A 23,469-nucleotide genomic window follows, 5' to 3' on the forward strand; every position below is an offset into this window, starting at 1 on the left:
ACACTGTTGCGAAGTGCCTGCAACAGGATTTGTAGGCTGGCTATCAGCTGGTTCTGTATTTTTTAACAAGATATCTGCCTTCGGCGGGACAGATGGTATGTCTTTTGGGGGCGATTTGATGGGACTGTCGATGCTGTTTTGAGAAATATTATGTTTGGGAAGTTCAGTATTTTCGATGGAGTGGTCGGTTGAAGTATTTGGAGAGGATTCCGATGCATTATTGTTGGTTGAACTGGACAAATCTGTCGAATTGTTTTGGCTGCTGGATGACTGGTCAGTGGAATTATTTGTTGACTCTTTGCTTGTGCTAAGTTCACGGGGGGTGGTATCCGTTACTGAGAGGTGGAGATCAAAGCTAGGGTTTTCTTCTTCACTACAAGTGCTATCCGTGGGGGCGTCAGCACTGGGGGTGTCAGTCCCGTTTTGGGGGCGACGTTTCTTTTTCGTTTTTCTTTTCGGAGTGCTGTTCCCGGAGTTTCTGGAAGTTCCCTGGTTTATTGGAGTCGATGTTTTTTGTACTCTGAACATTTTCGATTTGTTATGAATACAAATATGTTGTTGGAAGAAATCTAGAAAATCGCGTGTTTCAATAACGAAGGAGTCCATTATCGATTGTTCTGAATCTTCAATTACTGCGATTGTTGAGATATGATTGACGCTCTCAAGGCGATTACTTAATTCAGCATAGCTGATTACGAGTGATTCGAGCTTAGAATCGATGATGCAGCTGTCATGCTGAATTGTCGGCGAGTCATTTATGACTCTTTCTTTAGATTGGAGCCATGGAAGGAGAACCTTCAAGAAAGCTAGCTGTTGCTCTTTCGAGAGCTCGTCATAGTTCTCGTGGCTTTCGATTAATTCCCTAAGGATGACGTCATCCTTGGCCGAGGCATGGGGGCACAAAATACTCATTTCAAAATAGATAAGCGCACAACAAAAGTCACTTACCTGTTAAGAGATATCCAATAGTTATCCATTGGAGGGGAGGGGAAAACAGTCACTGAAAAAGGGAGGGAGGGTAAACGTGCACTGTGGAAAATCTGTGGCTAGCGCACCGTTGCCGTGTGCCGCCAGCCTTGTTTGTTACTACCGGCGAAGAGCACTCGATCTCTTTTGCGGCGTGTTTGAAGTTTTCTCGCTGAAATTGGAGATCAATAATCAATGGGACCCGTCCGGCCTGACTATGGCCTAGGTCCCCGGGTTCTACTCCCTTGGCCGGGCTGAGATATCCTTCTCACCCGGACCCCTACGGGAGAACGATGGCCAAGCGTACAGTGTCTGTCGGAGCTGAAAAAAAGTGTGACTTCTCTCGTGGGTGTCTCATACGAGAATGAGTAGGGGGACTACTGCGGGATATGGGACACGGGTCTCCGTGCCGTGCCAGGTTGAACTCATGGTTCGAGCCCTGTAAGCTTATTGGGAGGCATATTCACGAATCAAGAACTTTTATTATAACCATCACCACAGACAAAAAGCACCCGTACAAGAACTCTGGCATATTTCAGACAAAAAACAGTAAAGGCGAAATTTAAAAACTTTTAATCATTCTGGTCCGTGCATCCATAGCGAACGGACGTGCCTCGAGCATGCTCTGATGATTTAGCTATCTTGCGCGCGAAACATTTTCCTGATTTTTCCCATTTAGCTTTTCTTTCCAGGTAATAATGCCCAGCTGTAGCATCCTGAAATGCTGCTACCTCCACACGGTGCTGATTCCGAAAAATACATCGAGATGGGCCACCCCGAGAAAGAAGCTCGAAAACTTTGCCGACATCGAAGAAGTCACGGAGGACTCTGCAGTCGAAGCGATTGCTTACTTCATGCTTCAGATTGAAGGACACAAACACCAAATCCTGGAGCCGCAAACGACTCAACGTACCTGCAAAACAGATTCTCTCTTTAGAGAAACTTTTCAATTTTTCAGGACGCCAAGACTGAAAAGAACCCGGAGAAACGCAGGCGGATCAGACAGACTCTGGTGGAACATCTTTTTCACCTGACCGTCGACTCCCCGGAAGATTCCTGTGACGTGGTGCGGAAGAGGAAAAAGCAGAAGAAGGCAGAGCCGGAGTCCACTCCGAAGGAGCCCGGGAAACCAACCCATGGCCACTCCCACTGAAAGCCAAGCCACCCCTACCGAGAAAAAAGAGCCAATGGCGTCAGACCAGACATCGGAGACCCAGATAGGAGGCGGAGCGTCTCCACCCAAGTGCAACGAGGAAACAATAGGAACTCAAGTCATGAAAGCCGCCAGACCCAGACGACCAAGAATTCCTCCAATATTCATCTCTTCAGAGGGAAAAAACCTTGTCGTGGGAACTTGCCAACGTTTGTACAAACGAATTCAAGGCGAGACTTCTGAAAGGGAAGGTGTCAATCTTTCCTGCCTCAGAGGACGACCATCGGGCCGTAACAAGATACTGCAAGGAGCAGAAAATCACCTTCCGCTCCTTCATCCTGGAATCAGAAAAACCAGAAAGCTACGTAGTCAGAGGACTAGATCCTGAATCCTCAAATGAGCATGTACTCTTATCTTTACAGGAGAAAGGCTACCAGGTGATTAAAGCCCAGCAGATGAGCCGACGACAGGGTGGTGTCAAGTTACCATTATGGAAAATAGATATGCCAGGCGTCCCGGAATCATCGAAAATCTTGGAGCTAACCACGCTGGACCGACTCCGCGTCAAAGTAGAAAAGTATCGAGCCCGACGAGCCCCGAAACACACGATGTGTTATCGCTGCCAGTCCTGGGGGCATCATTCTTCTAGCTGCATTGCTCCTGTAAGATGCGTCAAATGCATCCGTCCACATGCCACGAAGGACTGTCCAAACATACGTGGCGTAGACAGACCACAGTGCGTGAACTGTTTGCAGTATCATACTGCGAACTACAAGAACTGTATCTTTTCCCCTTACAGCAGGAAAAGCAAGAAAGACGAGAGGCCCAAGACCGCAAAGCCCGCCAGAGGAATCCAGATGGAGGCAACGACGAAAAAGCGGATGCCAGCCCCAGAAGAGAAAAAAATTTCTTTTTCTCCCGATACCAGCACGGACGAGACCCAAACTGACGCGGTCGACGAGCTGGCAATTTCTTTTCAGGCTACCATGGTCAAGCTGATGCAAAAAGAAGGACTCAGCCTCGAGCAGGTTGCAGAAAAAATCCAGCAAAGCATAGACAAGTCGATGGCGCTGCTCAAGAACTCACTAGCCCTAGAGAAGACGGTGTAATTCTCCCTGCCTTTCCTGTCTCCGGCAGCAAATTTTTCCCTCTCTCTTTTGTGATGTCCTCTTTCATATTTGTCTTACTTATTTTGTTATTTCTTTATATACAAAAAATCTCTTGAAAAATCTAAAAACTCTTAAAAAATAAAAATCTCACTATATCTCTCTTTTTCCTTTCACCTCTGGACCTTCGAACCTTTCCTATCATTTTCAGGTATCCAGACAGCCCTGGTCATCCAACCAGCCAATCCAGACGAGGCCGCCCTGAGCCAATGGCGTTCAAGCAAATGGACTTCTCTTTTCAGCTCTCTTTTCCAGATTCCAGACATCAAAGGTTGTGGCGGCAGTTTTCTAGACCTTAGCCTTTTTCCCCAGTAATATACGACAACAAGCGAACTCCAAATTCCCAGATTTGACGAAATTCCCGGATTTGACGTCTTTTTTTACACAGACACCTTACACACACTTTAAACGTCAGACATGTACTACACAAACAGTTTAGGCCACCCCATTGGCCCGCTAGATAAGAGTGGTAGAACGGCGAATGTGCCACGGAACCGCCGAAAAAAGTTTTATTCAGGTCAGGTCAGGTCTCTGGCCCAGAACTTCAGGTCCATGTATGCCAACGGGGTGGATCAGTGCCATCTTAACACGAGTTCATCCAAGCAAGGCCCAGGGAAGGGGCTTCAAGATTTATACAGTAAGCATATAAATTCCTATGCAGACCATTTTTAGCCAGGTTGGGGGGGGGTGCTCCGAAAAATCACCTTGCCCGGAAGCCCATGGTGCTACCATGAGACGGATCCCCCCTTCCCCCCAATAATACATTCACCCATGTGTCTCAGGTTCAGGCACTTGTGTTTAAGATCTGAAGCGTTATCACAAAACTAGAAATTTTTTATGTGGAGAAACTACAGCGATAAAACAATGCTCTTAACCAGTCTGTTCATCACATTCCGGGGGGGGGGGGGGTATTTACCCACTTTTAATGACATTGTATATAACAACAACCATGCTTAGACTATACCCAGCATAACGAACACATTCTGGAATATGATGAACGCATAATACGCAACCTCTTGAAAGCATAATGAAAATCACATACTTGAATGTGATTTTCCAATTAGACTGTTGAACAGCACTCATGGGTGCTCGCAAGCAATAGGCGAGATGAGTTTTAAATCATTAATATATTGGGAAATATGGAAATTCAGAGGCATCTCATTTTAGCCTGTGCCCCTCTGGACCATTCATTCCGTCACCCCCTCAGAAGGTAAGGGTTGACGAGGAGAAAAAAAAATTAAAGAAGGGGCGTGATGGAACAAAAAGTTTTGGAAACTGTATTAGATCTTCGATAGAAAAATCTAGACTGTGAATTGGCCAGTGTCTGAAGTTTGGCGATGTGGCTAGTCACTTCTCTAGTGCGTCAGAAGTGTTTCGAACATGTGGGTTCTTAACTTGATCTTCATTTAGGAAATTTTTATACAAATACAACGCCACAACAGGCAAATTGCCCAACGAGGTGGCTGACTTAAGAACATCATGGATCCCCGAGCCATTTTTTGGAGGCCCTACCTACTACTGCTACACCACATTGGGTTCGTGACAGGGTTGTCACGACCCCTGAAGTCGAATTTTCAAAAATGACTTCAAAAAATACTTCGTTCAATCGCAAATAAAATATTAAAAATTTCGTGTCAATCGGTTAATTTGTCCTTTCATAATAAGAGAAAGAAATAATGAATTATAGTATAAACGTATACAAGAAAAAACACTTTGAATGCGATTTTCTCAGAATGCAGTTTCTGAGGTCATCCGCACGATTAAAAAAAAACTACTGCTCCAAAATTCTGAAATTTTGTAGAAATGTTTATTCGACATGTGTTAGTAAAATGAACCTCGGATTTAGCAATTGACTGGTGGAAAGTATTTTTTAAAAAATGTTGAATTTAGATTTTTGAAATTTATATATTTTCTCAAACTTTAAAAATTCATGAGATTCTAACAAAACGTCTGATATTCAAGTTCGAGGTTCATTTTACTAACACATGTCGAATAAACATTTCTACAGAATTTTCGGAGCAGTAATTTTTTTTTAATCGTGCGGATGAGCTCAGAAACTGCATTCTGAGAAAATCGCGTTCAAAGTGTTTTTTCTTGTATACGTTTACACTATAATTCATTATTTCTTTCTTTTATTATGAAAGGACAAATTAACCGATTGACACGAAATTTTTAATATTTTATTTGCGATTGAATGAAGTATTTTTTGAAGTCATTTTTGAAAATTCGACTTCAGGGGTCGTGACACCCCTTAATGTGGAAAATTGGAACACAATCAAGAAATGCAAGATTTCCCTTTTTTGCAATGTCACTGTCTGAAAATTACCTTAAAGATTTCTTCAACATCCTTGAATTATTATAGGATGAGTGGGACATCACTAATTTCAACACCCTCAGATTAAAGTCTTCACTTTTGTTTCATTTGATATAATTTGTCAAAGATGTAGTTGGTTTCACTACATCAATAACTCTTTGCGGTTAGCTTATACACTCCGTATTCGCGCTAGAACCGAGAAATTAGTGTGTAACTCACTCTCTCTCTCTCTCTGGGGTGTTTTACAAAACTCGTCTGATTTCACATGCTTGGAATGGTTCTGAATAGCTTACCCGTTCATGTTCATCAAACTGAATAGTTTAAGATAGTTCTGATAGTTTTCTAACCAAGCCTAAGATTAGAAAAAACAATAAGTGAACCATTATGTACACGGAGACGATGCTTGAGAAAAAATAAATTGTATAATGCAGGGGTCTCTATTTTCATACATGGCGGGAAAAATTGAAACTTCCCATAAATCCCGCGGGCCACCAACTTATGTAATTTTGTGCCATCTTAATAGAGGAGGGTCAATGGGACCCCGAGTAAAAAACAGGGAGAAAAACAATTGAAGACATTTATTTATTCTGAAATTATTATCATTATTTTTCAATTTTGATTAGTAATGAAATACCTTTTTCACTAATCCTGGAAAGTTTTTGATTAATTACTGATTAAATTAATTAATTCTGACATTAATTTCAATCTGAAATCACTTAAAATGGTATTGTAATTATTTATTTAGGTAATTCTGAAATTATTTTACTTCTCATTGCATACGTATCTTGAAATCATTTCTTTCAATAATTATGCAATAATTGAATGTGAAATAATTTCTATCAGAAATTAGGAAAATATTTCTCTTATTGATTTATAAGTTGTTTTTTTTACTTATTCGGAAACTTGACTTCAAAAATAATTCTAAAATTATTTCTTTCAATAATTCTGAATTCTCATCAATTCTGGAATTATTTCTTTCATTAATTCTGAATTTTCATCGATTTGCTCTCTGGAATTATTTATTTCATTTATTCTAGAATTATTTATTTCATTTATTTTAGAATTATTTATTTCATTTATTCTAGAATTATTATTTCATTTATTCTAGAATTATTTATTTCATTTATTCTAGAATTATTATTTCATTTATTCTAGAATTATTTATTTCATAAATTACAATGTAATGTACACGCAATGTAATTACATGTTATGAAAGAAGATGGAAATGCTGCAGTATTTCTTTCTTCTTTCATAAATTCTAGAATTATTTTTTTCATTGAGAGAGAGATTCCAAAATAATTTTTTTAATTTTCTGGAATAAATCATTTTTCAATGTTTTCAACCATTTTCTGAAAATGATCGGTGGGTTACGACAAAAAGCTCCAAGGGCCAAATGTGGCCCTCGCGCCACACGTTAAAGATCCCTGGTATAACCGAGAAGCTAATACAGCACTTACAGGGCCGTAGCTGGGGGGACTTGGGACCTGTCCCCCCCCCCCCCCAAAATATGAGAAAATTACTGAAAAAAGGGGAAAATATGGCCAAATCCATTGTTCGACCCCCCCCCCCGAAATGCAAGTAGTCCCCCCTCTGAACGAGATTTCTGGTTACGGGCCTGAGCATTTACCACAGCGGTTTCCTTTTTTGTTAAATCTTTTACTCTGAAAACAACAGTTTTTCCCTCCTCGTCATTTCTGATCACTTTATTATAACAGGAATTACTAGGGATATCCTCCATTGCGATTAATGTGATTTGGCTCTGAGAAGGGACTTTTGTTAAATGAATAAAATTAAGCGTAAGATTAAAATTTAAAGGATAAAAATCGAAAAAGGGGAAAAAAGTGAGAAATGTATGAAGAATGATGCATAGCATGAAAAGGGAAACTAGCTAAGCAAAAGGAAAGTAGCCAAACAGCCAGCGCTCCGGTAACCTTCGTTTCGACCAATCCGGGAGCAGAATCTGGATTCTCGAACATTTTGTCTGTAGATGTGGTAAACTTGCGTTGCATTCCACGTCACGTATATTACTACTTTTATTGTGTTTTCTGAGTTGAGGACATTAACGATGCCCTCAACCTAATACTCACTAAAATTAACGAATTCAAATAACCCCATAAATGATGAACCCGAATTCAGATGGGGGTTTGATCCCCCTCCTCGAAATGTGAGAAAATGACCGAAAAAAGGGAAAAAGATGGCCAAATCTATTGTTCTATCACTGTGGTTCCCCCCCCCCCCCCGAACGAAATTTCTGGCTACGAGCCTGCTTGAATGACCCCTTTAGAAAAATTTGCTCATAGAAAAACCCCGCGTTGACTGAAAAACTCGTCAGCCGAGGTATCACTATAAGAAGGTCATGTGATATATAAACGAGTATTAATCGAAAATTGTTTGGCAACGATGTTGGAATCTCATTCTTTGCCCCACCCCCGCGATTCCCTCCGGGAAGTTTTGTTATTTACTAATACTATTTTGTTTTCATTGCAATTAGGCTTTTAGTTGTTTATTTACGTTCTCAGACTATTTTTCTTTAGTTTCGTTTTTTTTTCTGTAGGACACTAGAATTTGTTTTTGTTTATTTCTCAATAGGTTAGGATGATTTCGAAAATTTTATTCGTTTTCTAAATAAATAAGAAAGAAAAAAGAAACATAAAAAAAAAACATCCCTGCTTGGTAGAAATGCTTGGAATGGGTAAGTAACAGATACTCACTAGTGGTTTTTTTTTTCGTCAGTTTTCAAAATTAATGGTGTTGATTGTTCTGTGTGGATCATAATATCAATGAGTGAAAATGTGAATGTTTTGCATGCCATATATAAATGAATTCCAACTTGTAAACATTGAATATTGTCACGTGGACTTCAAATAGTGCCTGTATTTTTTCACTAAACCTGTCCCGAATAAAGTGTAAAGAAGCGTGAAAGTTTTTTTAATTATTTAAAGTGATAATTATGTATGAATAATCAATTAAATATGAATAATTTAACTGTTTGATTATTAATAGGCCGCCGGCAAATTAAATGATTTTCACCGCCCTTAAGATGTAAGAATTCATTTTCAAACTCAGGCATATGGTACTTGCAGTTTTTATGAATCAGTTTCAAGTGGTTAGATCCCATTTAGGGCTGCAACTAGATGTTTGGTCAACCGGGGCAAGAGCACAATAGAAATGGCGACGTGACCGAAGAAGAAATTGCTACCGCAGGTAGTCCCCCATCGAGAGGTTAGTGCACCAACCCCTCGACAAGTATAAAAAACAAGACTGCCATTCGGAATCGGCAATAAATTGTAGGTCCCGGTCTAATTAGCCCTCGTGTGCAGAAAATGACTGTGGTGCGACAAAAATGATCAACTAGGGCAAGAGCGCATTTTGTCGCCCCATGTAATGCTGAAGGAGGGGTTGATTGGTGAAATCTACGCCCCTGCTGGTTCCGTGCCCCCAGACCTGCCTGCAATATCTGCCCCCTCCCAAAGCCAAATGTCAAAAACTGTGACATAAATTGTGAAACAATGAGTGCTGCTGTAGGACACAATTTTAGGAAGATTCCAAGAAAATATAGGGAAGAAGATTTTATGTAGAAAATTTTGTTATTGGAATTTTTACCATGGAATATTTTCAGTTCCCAAAATGCTTATTGCAGAACAATGCAAAACATACTGTTTTAGTGTATCTGTCATTCCACTCAAAGCAGAATATGCGTGCATCTGTGACGTACGTAACAGAACAATCAGTGAAGGAAACATTTTATTTTCTGGATATTATGCTGAGGTGAACTCGGAAAGGAAAGTCATCTTGTCTCCGCTAGGACTCGAACCCAGGCCCTCTTGCATATCGGGCAAGCATGCTACCATCTACATCACTGGAGACACGACCCTGCCTTCCTTAATTCACACGCTATGGCGTGAGGCACTGAAGTAGAGACATTGGTAGCCTCTCTTAACTTCAGGAATTGGCCCCCAGGTGGGACGGTTTAGAGGTCTGGTATGCAAGAGGGCCTGGGGTCGAGTCCCGGCAGAGACAAGATGACTTTTCTTTCTGAGTTCACCTCAGCATAATATCCAGAAAATGAAATGTTTCCTTGATATCCTGGGCAGAGAAAATGCCATCTATCTCTAAACCGTCCCACCTGGAGGCCAATTCCTGAAGTTAAGAGAGGCTACTAATGTCTCTACTTCAGTACCTCACGCCATAGTGCGTGAAATAAGGAAGGTAGGGTCATGTCTCCAGTGGTGTAGATGGTAGCATGCTTGCCCGGTATGCAAGAGGATCTGGGTTCAAGTCCCGGCGGAGACAAGATGACTTTTCTTTCAGAGTTCACCTCAGCATAATATCCAGAAAATAAAATGTTTCCTTGATATCCTGGGCTAAGAAAAAGCCATCTACCTCTAGAACAATTAGTGCTGCTGCAGAAAAGTCTCAGGATGAATTTTAAGAAAAGAGCTCTTTTGCATAGAAAATACTATAAATGAATTTCCACCACAGAACATTTTCAGTCAGCTGAGGGCTCGTTGCAGAACAATACAAAATGTTCTGCTTTGAGGGTACAGAAGTATAATTTGCAGCGTTTTGAAAGCAGTTTTCAAAGACTCGACAGGCAATAACAGCTCTTTAAAGAATGTCCTAAAGAGTTTTGATGGAATCCATGTTCTAAAAGTATGTTAGCTGTTGAATGTGAGTGACATGTTTCGTGTCAGCATAAATTACTCATCCATCAATGATAATTCATTTAAACAAGCATTATCATCCAACAAAATAAAATCTAGACAAATTACTGTGACACAAGGACTAATTAATGGATCAGGAACTCAAAATGGATACCTATCTAAGATCACAATTTCTCCTGCCAATAAACATTCGGAAATCAGTATGGCATCCAGAACAAAACCCAGTGCATGTTATCTTACTAGCAAGATCAAAGATTTATCTATGGTATTTTTTTATAGACTCTAAATCAGTGGTTCTCAAAGTGTGCATTGCAGCATCACCAACCTCCATTAAGGGAATCACAAGTTTTTGGCATATTGATGTTTGTGCATTTAATGCATCGAAGCAGTTCTTTCCCAGAATGTGATGAGAGCCAAGGATAAATGATGACAAGATCAAGCACATTGCTGGTGGAAAAAGTTTGAGAACCACTGCTCTAAAGCATTGGCTTCGTTCAAATCTGGACTCATTTGTCAAGTGTACATTTTACCATTGACCTTTCTTCAAGTTGCATATTGAACTGCATGTTACTTATTGAATATCATTCTTGGTGTATTATCCTTTCACATGCCAATAACCTGTACGGAAAGTCTAATACAATGTGAAAAAAAAGAAAAAATCAGGTTAAAAACATTTTGGATTTGTATTGAAATTTTTGTTGGAAAAAATTGAATTATTACAGAAAACCTATTGTAGAATCATATTGGTCTGAAATACTTATTTTTTGAGAGGTATAATAATTCATAATTGTGTGAATTTAAGCCATGAAATGAACGACTTGAATATTTTAATCTGTTATTCCAATTTAGAAGTAATAAATATGCAATAAAATAGTATATTTTAGATATAAAATTGATACAAAGGAAGAAAAAAAGAAACAAAAAAAAATTTAATTCAATTCACAATTTAATTGTTGAATCAGGAGAGAAGATGGCCATATTTCAGAAAATTAAATAGTCAAACACTATTTTTCTCATATGCTTTTATAGCTAAATTTCATTTTCATTTAATAAAATGGTTTTTTAACCACTAAAATTTGTAATTCCATTTTCATTTTAGATGAACCTGTAGATACAGAAGCTTTAATTTTTGGATCACTAGGATTCTCTTGTGTAATTGTTCTTTTTGGGTGTATGTGGTGTCAAAAGAAATGGAAGAAGGTAAGATGGAACAGAGAAAGAGAAAAAGAAAAAACTAGACCTATATAGCCTAGATTAAAAGTTTTCATTTTTCATTTTATTGTTTGTTTATTTTGTATTCTGAAATAATGAAGACAGGACATTTCAGACAGGTCTCTATAAAGGCACGTATCAAAGCAATAATCAGCAAAGAGGCTATCTTTTCAGTTCACACAAGACAGGCTTCCATATTATACGGTGTCTATCTTAGATAAGTTTCACTATAGTGTCTTTTACAATCAGTGCCATCCTAACGCATGGGCCCAGGGGCCTAAGAGAAGAGGGCCTCACAAAACTGAGAATAAGTTGAAATTTTCGAGATTTGGCCAGGCAGGGCCTCAGAAAAGTAACTTGGCCCGGGGGCCCATGATGCTCTTAAGACAGTACTGTTTATAATACAGAATGATTGCACATAAAACAATTTTGAAATTTTAAGGACAACCTTTTTATACAGATTGAATTTTATAATAAGAAGCAGTTTCACATGTATAGGTCTTAAAAAAACGTAAAACCTATAATGATAAATTGTTCATTCTATGTGTAAACTATAAATTGGAGGAAATTTTGAAAAGTGTTTACAAACACTTATGTGTTTGCAAGTGTGAAAAGTGTTTGCAAGGTGATTTTAAAATAACAAGAGTGTAAAGAGAGTCAAGCATGAAATTTTTGCACAGATGATGTAAGGTTAAATGAAGAGTAATATTTCATGATTAGAAGAAGCTATTATAACTGAATGTATGATTATTTGAATTATACAAACTTTTTTTTTAATGAAAAAGGAATGAGAAGCAGAAAAAAAATATTAAAGAAAACAGAAAGCAATGATTGTTTGTATTTGACAATGTTTATTAAGCCCAATATATTTGATTTATTAGCAAATATTGTTTAAATTGAGAGGATAAAATTATGAGAGCCTTGGCAAATGTGCCCTTCTCAGTGCAAAAATTAGCTTGTACATTAAATCTGCAGCTTAGTTCAACAACATAATTAAACATAGTTGTATATTTATTTATACATTAAATTTTTTTTGTGTATTTTTATTTTCCTTCATTTGAATTGTGATTGTTTAAGATGAGGATATATGCTGAAAATTTATTTTAAAATTATCAAAATGCAGGGATATATATTTTATTTGAACTATTTTGAGAGAACTTTTATGCTACAGCTTAGGACCCTTTCACACGGAGTGGATGGGGATGCGGGTCCGCATACTCTTTCATACGAGCACTGAAGATGCGGGTGTTTTGCCCGTATCTTTAGTTTGAAATTTGTGCATAAAAACTATTTTTTCGCAATTTTTGTAATTATTTTTCTCCCTTACCCCTGATTCAGTGCCCATAGGCAGCCTTTGCTGGTTTAATTTAGAGCCCCATAGAATATATGTATAAAGATGCCTTCATTCCGATCCTCACAAGTAGTCGATGGGAGAAAATATCTTAAAATATTTTCAAAAGATTTTGAAAAAAAATCTGTCTTAAAAAGTAAAATATACTTGTAGGTATCGGGGACACCAAAATTATTCAAGTGCTTGGGGGGTCTTCAATCGTCTTAATCCAACCCTGAGTGAACACCGTACGTGGATAACGTTGTTTAATAAAAGTATTTTTTTAAAGTTTAAAAAAATTAAAAGATTAAAAACTTAAAAAAAAATATTTAAAATAATTTCAAATATTTATATTTTTTAAATTTCAAATATTTAAAAAAAATTAAGTTTTTTAATTAAATTTAAAAGTTATTAAAGAGTGTAATCAATTAAATATTCGTAATGAACAGAACAGCTTTTGGTCCCGTCAGTGGCAGTTGTTGACAAGTTTTATTGTATAAAATTGTAAAGTATGGACAAAAGGCAGTTAAAGTTGCTATATCTCAATCTCAGAAGGAAATGTAGGGATAGACGTATGTAGGTACATCATATTTGATGAACAGGGACCCTCATATGGCGTTTTTAAGGGTATTTATGGCAAATAATTAAAAAAATTCAGTGCAAAATCATCTTTAAAAAGTAGCCAAAGATGCAGACGAATTTGCTCCACATCCGCATCGTATGAATAGCTCAGAATAACCCAATTGTCAAAACTTGTATGTGTGGATGCAGAGCTTGCACTCAGGTTTTGACACATGCGGACGACGTCCGGACCCGCATGAACATTTCCTAGGTGCGGAGAAATTTTGGCTCGTCTGAAAGGCTCAGTATATTCCAATTGTTAAAACTTCTTCTAGACCCGCATCCGCGCGGTGTGAAAGGCCTCTTACTTTTTATTAGACTGATAGTTTAACTGAGATTTTCAATTATCTATGATCCACTCCCCAGATAATTTGAGTACTGTACTTTTGATTTAATTTTAATTTTTATTTTAAAAGCTCATTTAAGTGTCATAAAAGTATTGAATTGTGGGGTCATATACTGCCTCAAAAAAAATTATTCATTAAATTAGGAAGTAAAATGGGCTTAAATTGCCTCTGTATAGACAAGGGCTGTGTATGATTAGCATTGATGCATTCCTAATAGAAAATTTTGTAGTTATTACAGTCGACGCTCAATATAATGACCCCACATTGTAGTGACCATTCCATTAAAATGAAAGGTAGAATAAGTCCCAAATGTTTTAATATACACTCATTGCCATAAAAATGTGCACACCCAGAAGTCGTCAAAATGAAACGAAATTTTACACATGTAAGTACTACGTTGATATAAGTAAGTGATTAGAAAATCCAAGAAAAAGGATAATTTATTGCAGAAAAAAGTACAGATGAACAGAAGTTTTAGTACTCTGTTGGACACCCTCTAGCGCGAATGCACGATGCGATACGAGCGGGCATTGAGGCGTACAAGTTCCGTATGATGTCCTGAGACATCTCGTTCCACAGTTGCTGTAAATGCGCCTCTAGTTCGACCAACCTCGTAGGGTGTCCAACTTGCCGTCCCAAATGATCCCAGATATGCTCGATTGGTGACAAATCTGGGGATAGAGCAGGCCAGGGAAGGGTGGTAATGTGGCGGAGGCAGTCTTGTGACATCCTTGCTGTGTGTGGCCTAGCATTGTCTTGTTGAAAAATGGCTCCTGGGAGCCCTGCCATGAGTGGCAACACATGTGACTGAAGGATGTTATGGACGTACCGCTGGGCTGCCATTGTGACATGGATCAATATTAGGGGTGACCGTGTATCGTAAGCAATGGCACCCCATACCATGACACCAGCTGTGGGAGCGGTGTGTCGCTGTAAAGCGAAGGCAGGATTGAAGTGTTCACCACGGGGCCTCCACACACGAACACGATTGTCATCACTGCTCAAGTTGAATCTCGATTCGTCGCTGAAGACGACCTGGTTCCATTCCGTTGCAGTCCAATCCTGTCGTGCTCGACACCACTCCAAACGGAGGTGTTGGTGGGTGGGTGTCATTGGCAGCACACGTAATGGGCGCCGCGATACCAGATATCCTTCAGCCAGGCGCCTTGCGATGGTTCGGGAAGACACAGGGGCCCGTAGTGAAGCTGCTGCCTGTGTCTGGATAGCGGCCAATGAGACAGTTGGCTCTACGCGTGCGTTTCGGATGATGTGACGGTCTTCTCGACGACTGGTCTGTCGAGGGCGTCCTGAACCTGGTCGCCGTGTAAATGACGTCTCTTCTGTCCACTGGTTCCAACACCTCACAGTAAAATCAGAACGGCCTAGTTGACGAGCTACTCGCCGAGCTGACCACCCAGCTTCCATCATCCCGATGATTCTTCCCCTATCGAACTCTGACAACTGCTCATATGGTCTTCGACGGCGGCGTAACGGCATGTCTACCTCAGCATTTCCTTTGCAAACGATTAAACTCCAGCAAGCTCTGCTTACCTGTTTTATACTCCAAGGAGAACGAAGTTCAACGCCCTCTAGTGGCATTACGCAATGCGCAATCACGCTGCATTTCTAATCATTTGCATATCTGCCCGACATGTACCTTCAGGCCAACTTTCGTTTCGATCCCACAATTATTTCTTGGTGCGCAAATTTTTATGGCAATGAGTGTAATACGTAACCTGTATGTTTTTCCTTTTGATATAACATCCATTTTCGATGGGAAGATGGGGTTATAGCGAACGTCGACTGTATATGATTGTATGAGTATTATATGGCGTTATAATTTTTTTTCCAGGACTGTAATGAACAGTTCTTTTCATGTATCTAGAATGAACGTTTAGTAACACTAAATATTTTTAGTAACACTTTTATATTTTTAGTAACACTAAACTATATATAACAGTGTTACTATATTTTTAGTAACACTAAAAATTTTTCATTCTGTAGTCTGTTTCATGTTAACTTTGCAGTGAAGGGGAAGCTACGAGGGAACCACATCACTTGTTGCTATGGGAACGAAAGCCTCTTAACCAATGTATCGATGCGTGGCCTTGGTAAAGTATGGCCGATTCTCGCCAATCTCACTGAGAAAAAATCTTTTTTTTATGTGTAATGTAATGCGTGTAAAAAAATTGCACAGTAAGTTAGTGTAATAAAAATATAGAATTTAAAAAAAAAACCCACTGCAGAATCTTTCAAAAATTAAAGTGAGGTTTTTGAAATCATTTGTTTTGTTTTTTTGATTGAAAAGTGTTTTGAAATTTAGAAAAAATAATTATCTTATATGAGCGTGTCACTTACTCTGCATTGATGTGCCGTAAGTAACACTAAAAATTTCAAAAAACATAGCAATATTTCCCTTCCCTGAGCTGAAATTTATTTATAAAAACAATTCTAAACAATAATATGAAAGCAACGTATAATTTTAAAATACTCTATATTAACTATGGCTTTCAAAAGCTTAGGGATTTTTAAATTTGTATGGAAAAAATGAACATTAAATAAAACTTTTGATGCCAATCGAAAAATAAAAATAAATTAATAACAAGCAGATTAGATCTGTTTTCACGTGTAAATACAGGAATAGCACCAAATAATAATAATGATACCAGAAAGTTTAGAATTTTTTACTTACTTTTCTTGCCAAAATTTCTGTTGCTCACCCCCCCCCCCCCGCCGAACGGTATACGTCGATGCCACTTGTTTTCACAACAGTTTTAGTCTTTTGTTACAGTTGATGTGTTGCTGATGGTTATTACGGATGATTCTTATCGAGTTTTGTTTACAGTGAGTATTCAAAAACCAAAAATATAGTATTCAGGAATGGAAGAGCAGAGAACTTTTCAGCATGGCTACCTCCAGTAAAAAGAAAGATACAACTGTCACATAAATAAAAGATGCAAGCCTAAACCACTGTGGGCCCCCTCTCTTGCTTATTTTATCTGAAGAGACACTAAGGGCAAGGGGCATCTGGAGAAACAGGTGGCCCCTGCTGTGGGTGGAAGATGGCATTCGTGTGGGAAGATGCAACTCGTGTCAACACTCTTCGTGATCCCCTATAGAGGATTTGAAAACTACTGCTATTCCATGAACATGGCAAGAAATAAATAATTTAAAAAAAAGGAGGACCTAAGACCAAAACTTCTGCACCCATAAAGAGCCTCTCACAATGGTATTGGTGCTCTCATGGAATAGGAACGGAACGCTTCCTGTATGAGTGAATATCTGAATTCACTGAAGCCTATTTTCGGGAGAAAATAAAACTGATTGAATATTCATATTGATGTAAGCCTATAACTGCATGTAAAACTGAATGAAAAATTCTATCGTTATGAAAAATTCAACCAAATAACGATGTAAAATATATATATACCGTATATAATTGTGTTACGAAAAAAACACGACAGTGATATTGGTGGGGAAAATTTCTAGAATATCGCGCTAGAATGTTTTTGCTGTTGCTATGGATTTTTGAGATAATGGTAACAAATATTTTTTCTAATTTAAAAATTTTAAACCAATAAAAAAATCAGTTCAAAACAATATTTTTTCTGTATTTTTTCAAAATCAGAAAAAATTATTCTGTATAAAGGATTATTCTGTATAAAATCAAAGGAATACACTCTCTACCTTTCTCTTCACTGCAAAGTTAACCTGAAACAGACTATAGATACAGTGATTAACAATCTTGAAACAAAAATGATGAAAATTATTTGTTTCTTTTTGTCGATTACAAATCCGCTTTCGATAGGATTAATCAGTTGTTATGGAAAGGACTCTTTATAACCAGTATAAGTTATGAATTCGTCAATGCCTGAACATCTTTGTACCATAACGTACACAGTAATGACTCGGGTCTTCCCCCCATTTTCCTTTTGATAACTGTGGAAAACAGTCGAATTTTAAGTCCCGTACTATTTAATTTATTTATAAATGATCTAATCACTGATATTTTTAATTCTTCTTTCTTTCAAACCAAGCACAACTCAGGTCTATCACCATTTATGGGCGATTTACTACCTAGCGAGTTGTGCTGGAGGTGTAACTGTGTGTGTAACTAACAGTCTGAGTGCATATGTAGTGTTGTGTTTGATTTTTCAGTGCTGTTTATTGATATTTTTAATTCAGATGTGGTAGACAGTTTGATCGTAGATGGGGAGATCAAAATGCTTGCTTACACAGATGATATAATAATGATCTTGGATTCTGTGGTCATCTGCAAAAAATGATTAGACGTTTAGACAATTTCGCGATGCTCAATTTGATGCAGGTTAAAGCCTCTCAAAAAAGTCATGCTGAATGAATGAACGCCAGAACTTTGCCGCTGGACATATCCCATTGCCTAGATCTCTTCCAGCCCAGCTTCATGGCAGAGTCCGGAACACTTTATTTTGTGTAAAAAAAAAACATACTAAATTTTTACAACATATTTTCCCCGGACAATTGGGTACTGTTGTGATAAACAAATTTTGTAGTGATTTGAGACAAGATGGGGTTGGGGGTTGGAGAAAAGTTTCTGGGTTTCGTTAAGACGCGGATGAATGTACATATATTATAGGATGGAGGTATATTTTAAAAGCAATTGGAGGGAGCCCCCATGCCATCTCATCTGTTATCTTACACTTCCCGTATTACAGTAAAACCTTGATAAGTCGTCTCCTCATATTATCGAAAAACTATGACGGCTTAAGCGGAGTGACAAAATTTAGTGAAGTGCTGTTAGTTTCAATGTGCAATATTGTGAAAATCCTATAAATTTGAAGTAACATAACATTTATTAAAATATGAATTAAAATTACAATATTAAGAAATATATATATATATATAAATATTATAAATTTCAAAAGAGAAAATTGAAATTTTTACCTTTTTAGAGCTCTTATTACTTATTGTGCTAAAATGTACTGGTACACTTTGATTTATACTAGTAATTTTTAATTTAGACTAATCAGAACAACTGTTAGAATAGTTAGCTTTTTCTTCAGAACAGAACTATTGCACATTAATTTTACATATAAACGAAATTTAATTATAGTGTTTTATCATCTGTATTTCATGAAACAACTACAAGGTAATCCTAATGTTGTGTTTTCTTTAACACTTTGTTAGCCGAGTGGATAACACATGGGTATTTATTTTGATGAGTATTTATTATTACGTTAGACTTAGATAGATTACATACATCTAGATAGGAAGAATTTATAAGGTGGAAAGAGCAGAACATTTAGACATCTTGTCTACTTGATGTCCGAGGTGGAACTCCCTAGTTCCCCTTACACAACACTAGGTGGCGTTGTATGTTCTTATCAGTTTAGTTCTTTTAGTCATTTCTTATAAGGACACCACATTCCTCCCCGCTAATTTAAAGATCCAACCGGACAGGAGCTTTCCTGGTTCGTTGAGAACGTCGCAAAGGAATGGGAGTACTGGACATCGCTGGTGGCTTGCTGGACGTCGCTGGCGCCTTAGCTGGTGTTGGTAGATCGCTACTGATCTCTGCCGGAGTTGTCTGTTCTTCTGGAGCAATCTGCACTTCGGAGTCAGCAGCGACAGGAGTTGATGAAAGTTTGCCTGGAACTCTGGGTATCACCAAGGTTGGCTGGATTTGATTGCCAGCTGCTCTCATCTGGTCGATGTGATGTCGGAAGAGAGTTCCATTTACATCTACAGTGTAGTGTAGAACTCCGTCTTTGTTTAGAACAGTTCCAAACTTCCACTTGTTATTGGCGGATCTGTAATCTCGCACAGCCACACGATCTCCTGGCTCAAAAGTTCGGTCATAGAAGTCTGTGACCTCATTTCTGATCCTTTCTTGAACTCTGTTCTTGATATTTGGCAAGACTAGGTCTATTCTAGTTTGGATTTCTCTTTTTAGGAATAACATTCCTGGGCTTTGCATGGTAGTCGCATTTGGCGCTTTTCTGTAATTCAACAGAAACGTGCTCACTTTTTGGTAGATGTTTCCGGGAAATCTTTGCATCGTCCGAAAGGATTGTTTTAAGGTGTGAACGTATCGCTCGGCCTGCCTGTTGCTTGAAGGTTTGAAGGGAGCACACGTTTTGTGCTTTATTCCATTATTCCTCATGAATATTTCAAACTCGTGTGATGTGAACTGAGGACCATTGTCACTCACTAACACTAAAGGCAGTCCAAATCGAGAGAAACAGTCCCGTAGGCATTCAACTGTCTTGAACGTGTTTGTTGATTTCATCGGGTATACTTCCATCCATTTAGAATGAGCATCGACTACGATCAAAAACATATGCTCGAATATGGGACCTGCGAAATCTACGTGAATTCTCTCCCATGGAGCACTCGGGTATTCCCAATGGTGTACCCTTGCTTTCACCGGATCGGACTTGAATCTGGAGCAATCTGGACAGTTTTTAGCAGCTTTTTCTATGTCGCTATCAATGTCCCTCCAGTAGACGTAGGATCGAGCAATTGCTTTCATTTTAACAATTCCCAGATGGCCTTGATGGACTTTATCAAGAATTTGATTTCTAAATTTCTTCGGAATAAAAACTCTTTGGCCATGCATTATACATCCGTCCTGCAAGGTGTGCTCGGCTTCCTTCCCTCCTAAAGGTTCACAGAATTTCAATTTCCTCAGCAATGGACCCAATTCTTCATCATTTTGTGTCTCTTTTGCTAAATGTTGAGCTTTCACTGGTAGTGTTTCGATTTGATTCAACTGGAAGAGTTCTATGTCATCCTTGACAACTAAGTCTTCCGACCTTAAAGGTAATCGGGAAAAACAATCTGCATTACTATGGTTCTGTGTGTTACGATAAATGATATCGAACTGATATGCTTGTAAGATCAAGGCATAATGCAGAAGTCGAGTAGCCGTCAACACTGGTAGACCTTTCTTCGAGCTGAATATCGCTACCAAGGGCTTGTGATCTGTTATGAGAGTAAATCTTCTGCCTTTCAAGTAAAGCATAAATTTCTTTGCTGCCCAGATAATTGCCAAAGCTTCTTTGTCAATCTGGGAGTATCTCTGTTCCGTTTTCGTCAGCGTACGAGAAGCGAAAGCAATTGGTCTTTCTGTTCCATCTGGTAAGACATGTGATAGAACTGTTCCTATTTCCACTGGAGAAGCATCCGAAGCAAGAGTAAGAGGTAGTGTAGGATCATAGTGCATCAAGATTCGCTTTGAGCAAATTTATTTTCTTGAATGCAGTCTCACACTTTTTAGACCAACGCAACGGAACGTCCTTTTTTGTCAGCTCATTGAGAGGATAGGCAATGGTTGCCAGATTAGGACAAAATTTTTTTTAAAGTTTTTAAAGTTTTCTTTAACACTTTGTTAGCCGAGTGGATAACACATGGGTATTTATTTTGATGAGTATTTATTATTACGTTAGACTTAGATAGATTACATACATATAGATAGGAAGAATTTATAAGGCGGAAAGAGCAGAACATTTAGACATCTTGTCTACTTGATGTCCGAGGTGGAACTCCCTATTTCCCCTTACACAACACTAGGTGGCGTTGTATGTTCTTATCAGTTTAGTTCTTTTAGTCATTTCTTATAAGGACACCACACCTAATAAAATTTATCAAAGTAGTCAGCACAGGGTCCACTTTGAGGGACTTGTGGAGGGCTCGGTAGGGAAAAGCACATTAGAAGACCTTAATACTTTGGAAAAAAATGCCTGGTTTTTTTGACAAAGATAATTTGTTTAAATTTGAAGCCCTAAATTAGTGGGGCCCCATACAGAAATCAGATCTAGCTTGAACAGTCCACAATGTTTCAAAAGCTTTAGTCGGAAAATAAACTTCCCCAGTGTAACTTTCGTTACTTGAACTGTTCCGTTTTGATACATAAGGCTTTTATGGTGACTTAAGCATATGGCAATGCTTTTAACAAGATAATTTTTTAAAGGAAGCCATAGAATTTATCTGTTCCTCTCTCTTAAACTTTTTCATGGTGACGAGTTATCCAAAATTAGCGATGAATAAACGAGGGTTTAATAACATTGCTTTCTATGAAAGCTGGACAGACCTGAAGAAAAACAACGACTTAACCGGAGTGATGACTTAATGAGGTTTTACTGTATATACACAGGATACAAAAAAAACAAGAGTTTTATTGTGAAGTATAAAATATCCATCGGAGAGTAAGTCATCTTGCTTAACACCTTATTGGTGAGAGCAAATGGGTTTGATAACTTGCAAACTAGAAGCCCGCATTAGTTTTATTGGGTTGAGTTCACTCGCTCTGGTGGATTTGATAAAAAATATACAAAATAGTAATATTGTGTGGGGAATATATGCAATTAGGGATCACCTGTGCCATCTCGCTTAGCACCTTATTCAGTGAGCAACATGAATACGACAATATGAGTACGCATGTGTGGTGTGTTGTGGACATGAAATGCATGAAAAACTTGAATAGAGGAAAGAGAAATACACATATATATAACTGCAGGGTCGAGTCGTCTCACTCTAAACCTATTTTGGTGAGCAATGTGGGATTAGTTTAAATGGGAGATTGTCTGGAGATTAGTTTTGGTCTTGTTTTGGTTGACTCACTCTGGCTGGTTATATTTATTAAAGAAAAAAATATGTATATGTATAAAATAAAAACTACATGCAATGGTTATTATGAAACCATTCGTATCCTCCCTCCTAGCACCCCCACTAAAAGAGCTGAATGAAGGACACTTGTGGTTATCACATTTACATCATTGTTATGGGAATGTCGTAAAAATTCTTGTTTGGGTTCCGTTAGTACATGCTATATCTTGGACATGTAATGGTTATGTATTAGTAGTGGCAGTCATATGTGGATATAATTTGTGTTGTTGTTTTTTATCTATTTCTGTTTTTCCCTTATTTTTGTAAAATTAAAAAAACAATTATTTTATATATGTGGAGGATAGATTTTTTGTTTTTTCAAAAAGTCATACTTTGAAGACTTGCATCAAATACAGCTTGGAACAAAAAAAAAAAAAAATTGGGTGGAGTGAGAGAATTCATTCATTCTGAGGAATATAACATTGAACTTCCACTGTGACATCTAATCTTGAATGGATCTCGCCCGATCTTCCAACTGTAGTTTGTGTTTTTGGACACACACTCACTCACATTTTTTACCTTAAAATAAAAACAGCAAATTTAACCTATATTTTAAATATCTTGTTTTCCAAAGTTTTACCTGAATTCTGTATACAGTTTTCGCTATATCAGAAATTTACAACACACAAGACTGAATTAATCTGCAACTTTAATCACTTTAGAGATTCCTGTATTTTTTTGTTGTAATCACATAGTATTGGATTGGATTTTAAGTTTATTGGCGCAAGGACCAATTTGGTCAAACTGCGCCAAAACAAATGGTTATAAAAAACAAGATTGTCCTTTTGTCATGTCAAAAATTGAAAAAGCGCATGATAAAAAGCAACATGAAACGTAAAACAATGACATGAATTGTAAAACTATAATTTGTCATACAAACCAATGGCTTTGATGAATTTAAAAATGCGAGATGCATCGCTATTGTCATTTAAAATGTCATGAAGTGAAAGATGACTATGACCAAAAGCGGTCATAAAATGATGACGATGATGTGAACAAGTAAAACCATGAGCAATGGTCAATGGACTTTGACAATGAGGGCACTCTGGT

At 38.0% G+C, this 23,469-nt stretch overlaps 1 protein-coding gene and 1 non-coding gene across 2 annotated transcripts in view; one reads left to right on the forward strand and one right to left on the reverse strand.

The window, feature by feature from the left end:
- The first annotated feature begins 8,035 nt into the window (after positions 1–8,035).
- LOC149067616 (uncharacterized) overlaps positions 8,036–23,469 on the forward strand; it is a 52,092-nt gene continuing 36,658 nt past the window's right edge. Inside the window, exons 1-2 of the mRNA XM_089252477.1 lie at positions 8,036–8,291; positions 11,363–11,463. Coding sequence (XP_089108603.1) covers positions 8,279–8,291; positions 11,363–11,463 — 114 coding nt within the window. The 5' untranslated portion in view covers positions 8,036–8,278. The remainder of the gene's footprint in view (positions 8,292–11,362; positions 11,464–23,469) is intronic.
- TRNAI-GAU (transfer RNA isoleucine (anticodon GAU)) lies at positions 9,393–9,466 on the reverse strand. The gene has a single exon. It is a non-coding gene; the product is annotated as a tRNA-Ile (tRNA).

Source organism: Pholcus phalangioides, unplaced genomic scaffold (genome assembly GCF_987345545.1).
Source record: "Pholcus phalangioides strain wild (caught in Gottingen) unplaced genomic scaffold, Ppha-v1.0 ptg000029l_1, whole genome shotgun sequence".
NCBI classification, from domain to species: domain Eukaryota; kingdom Metazoa; phylum Arthropoda; class Arachnida; order Araneae; family Pholcidae; genus Pholcus; species Pholcus phalangioides.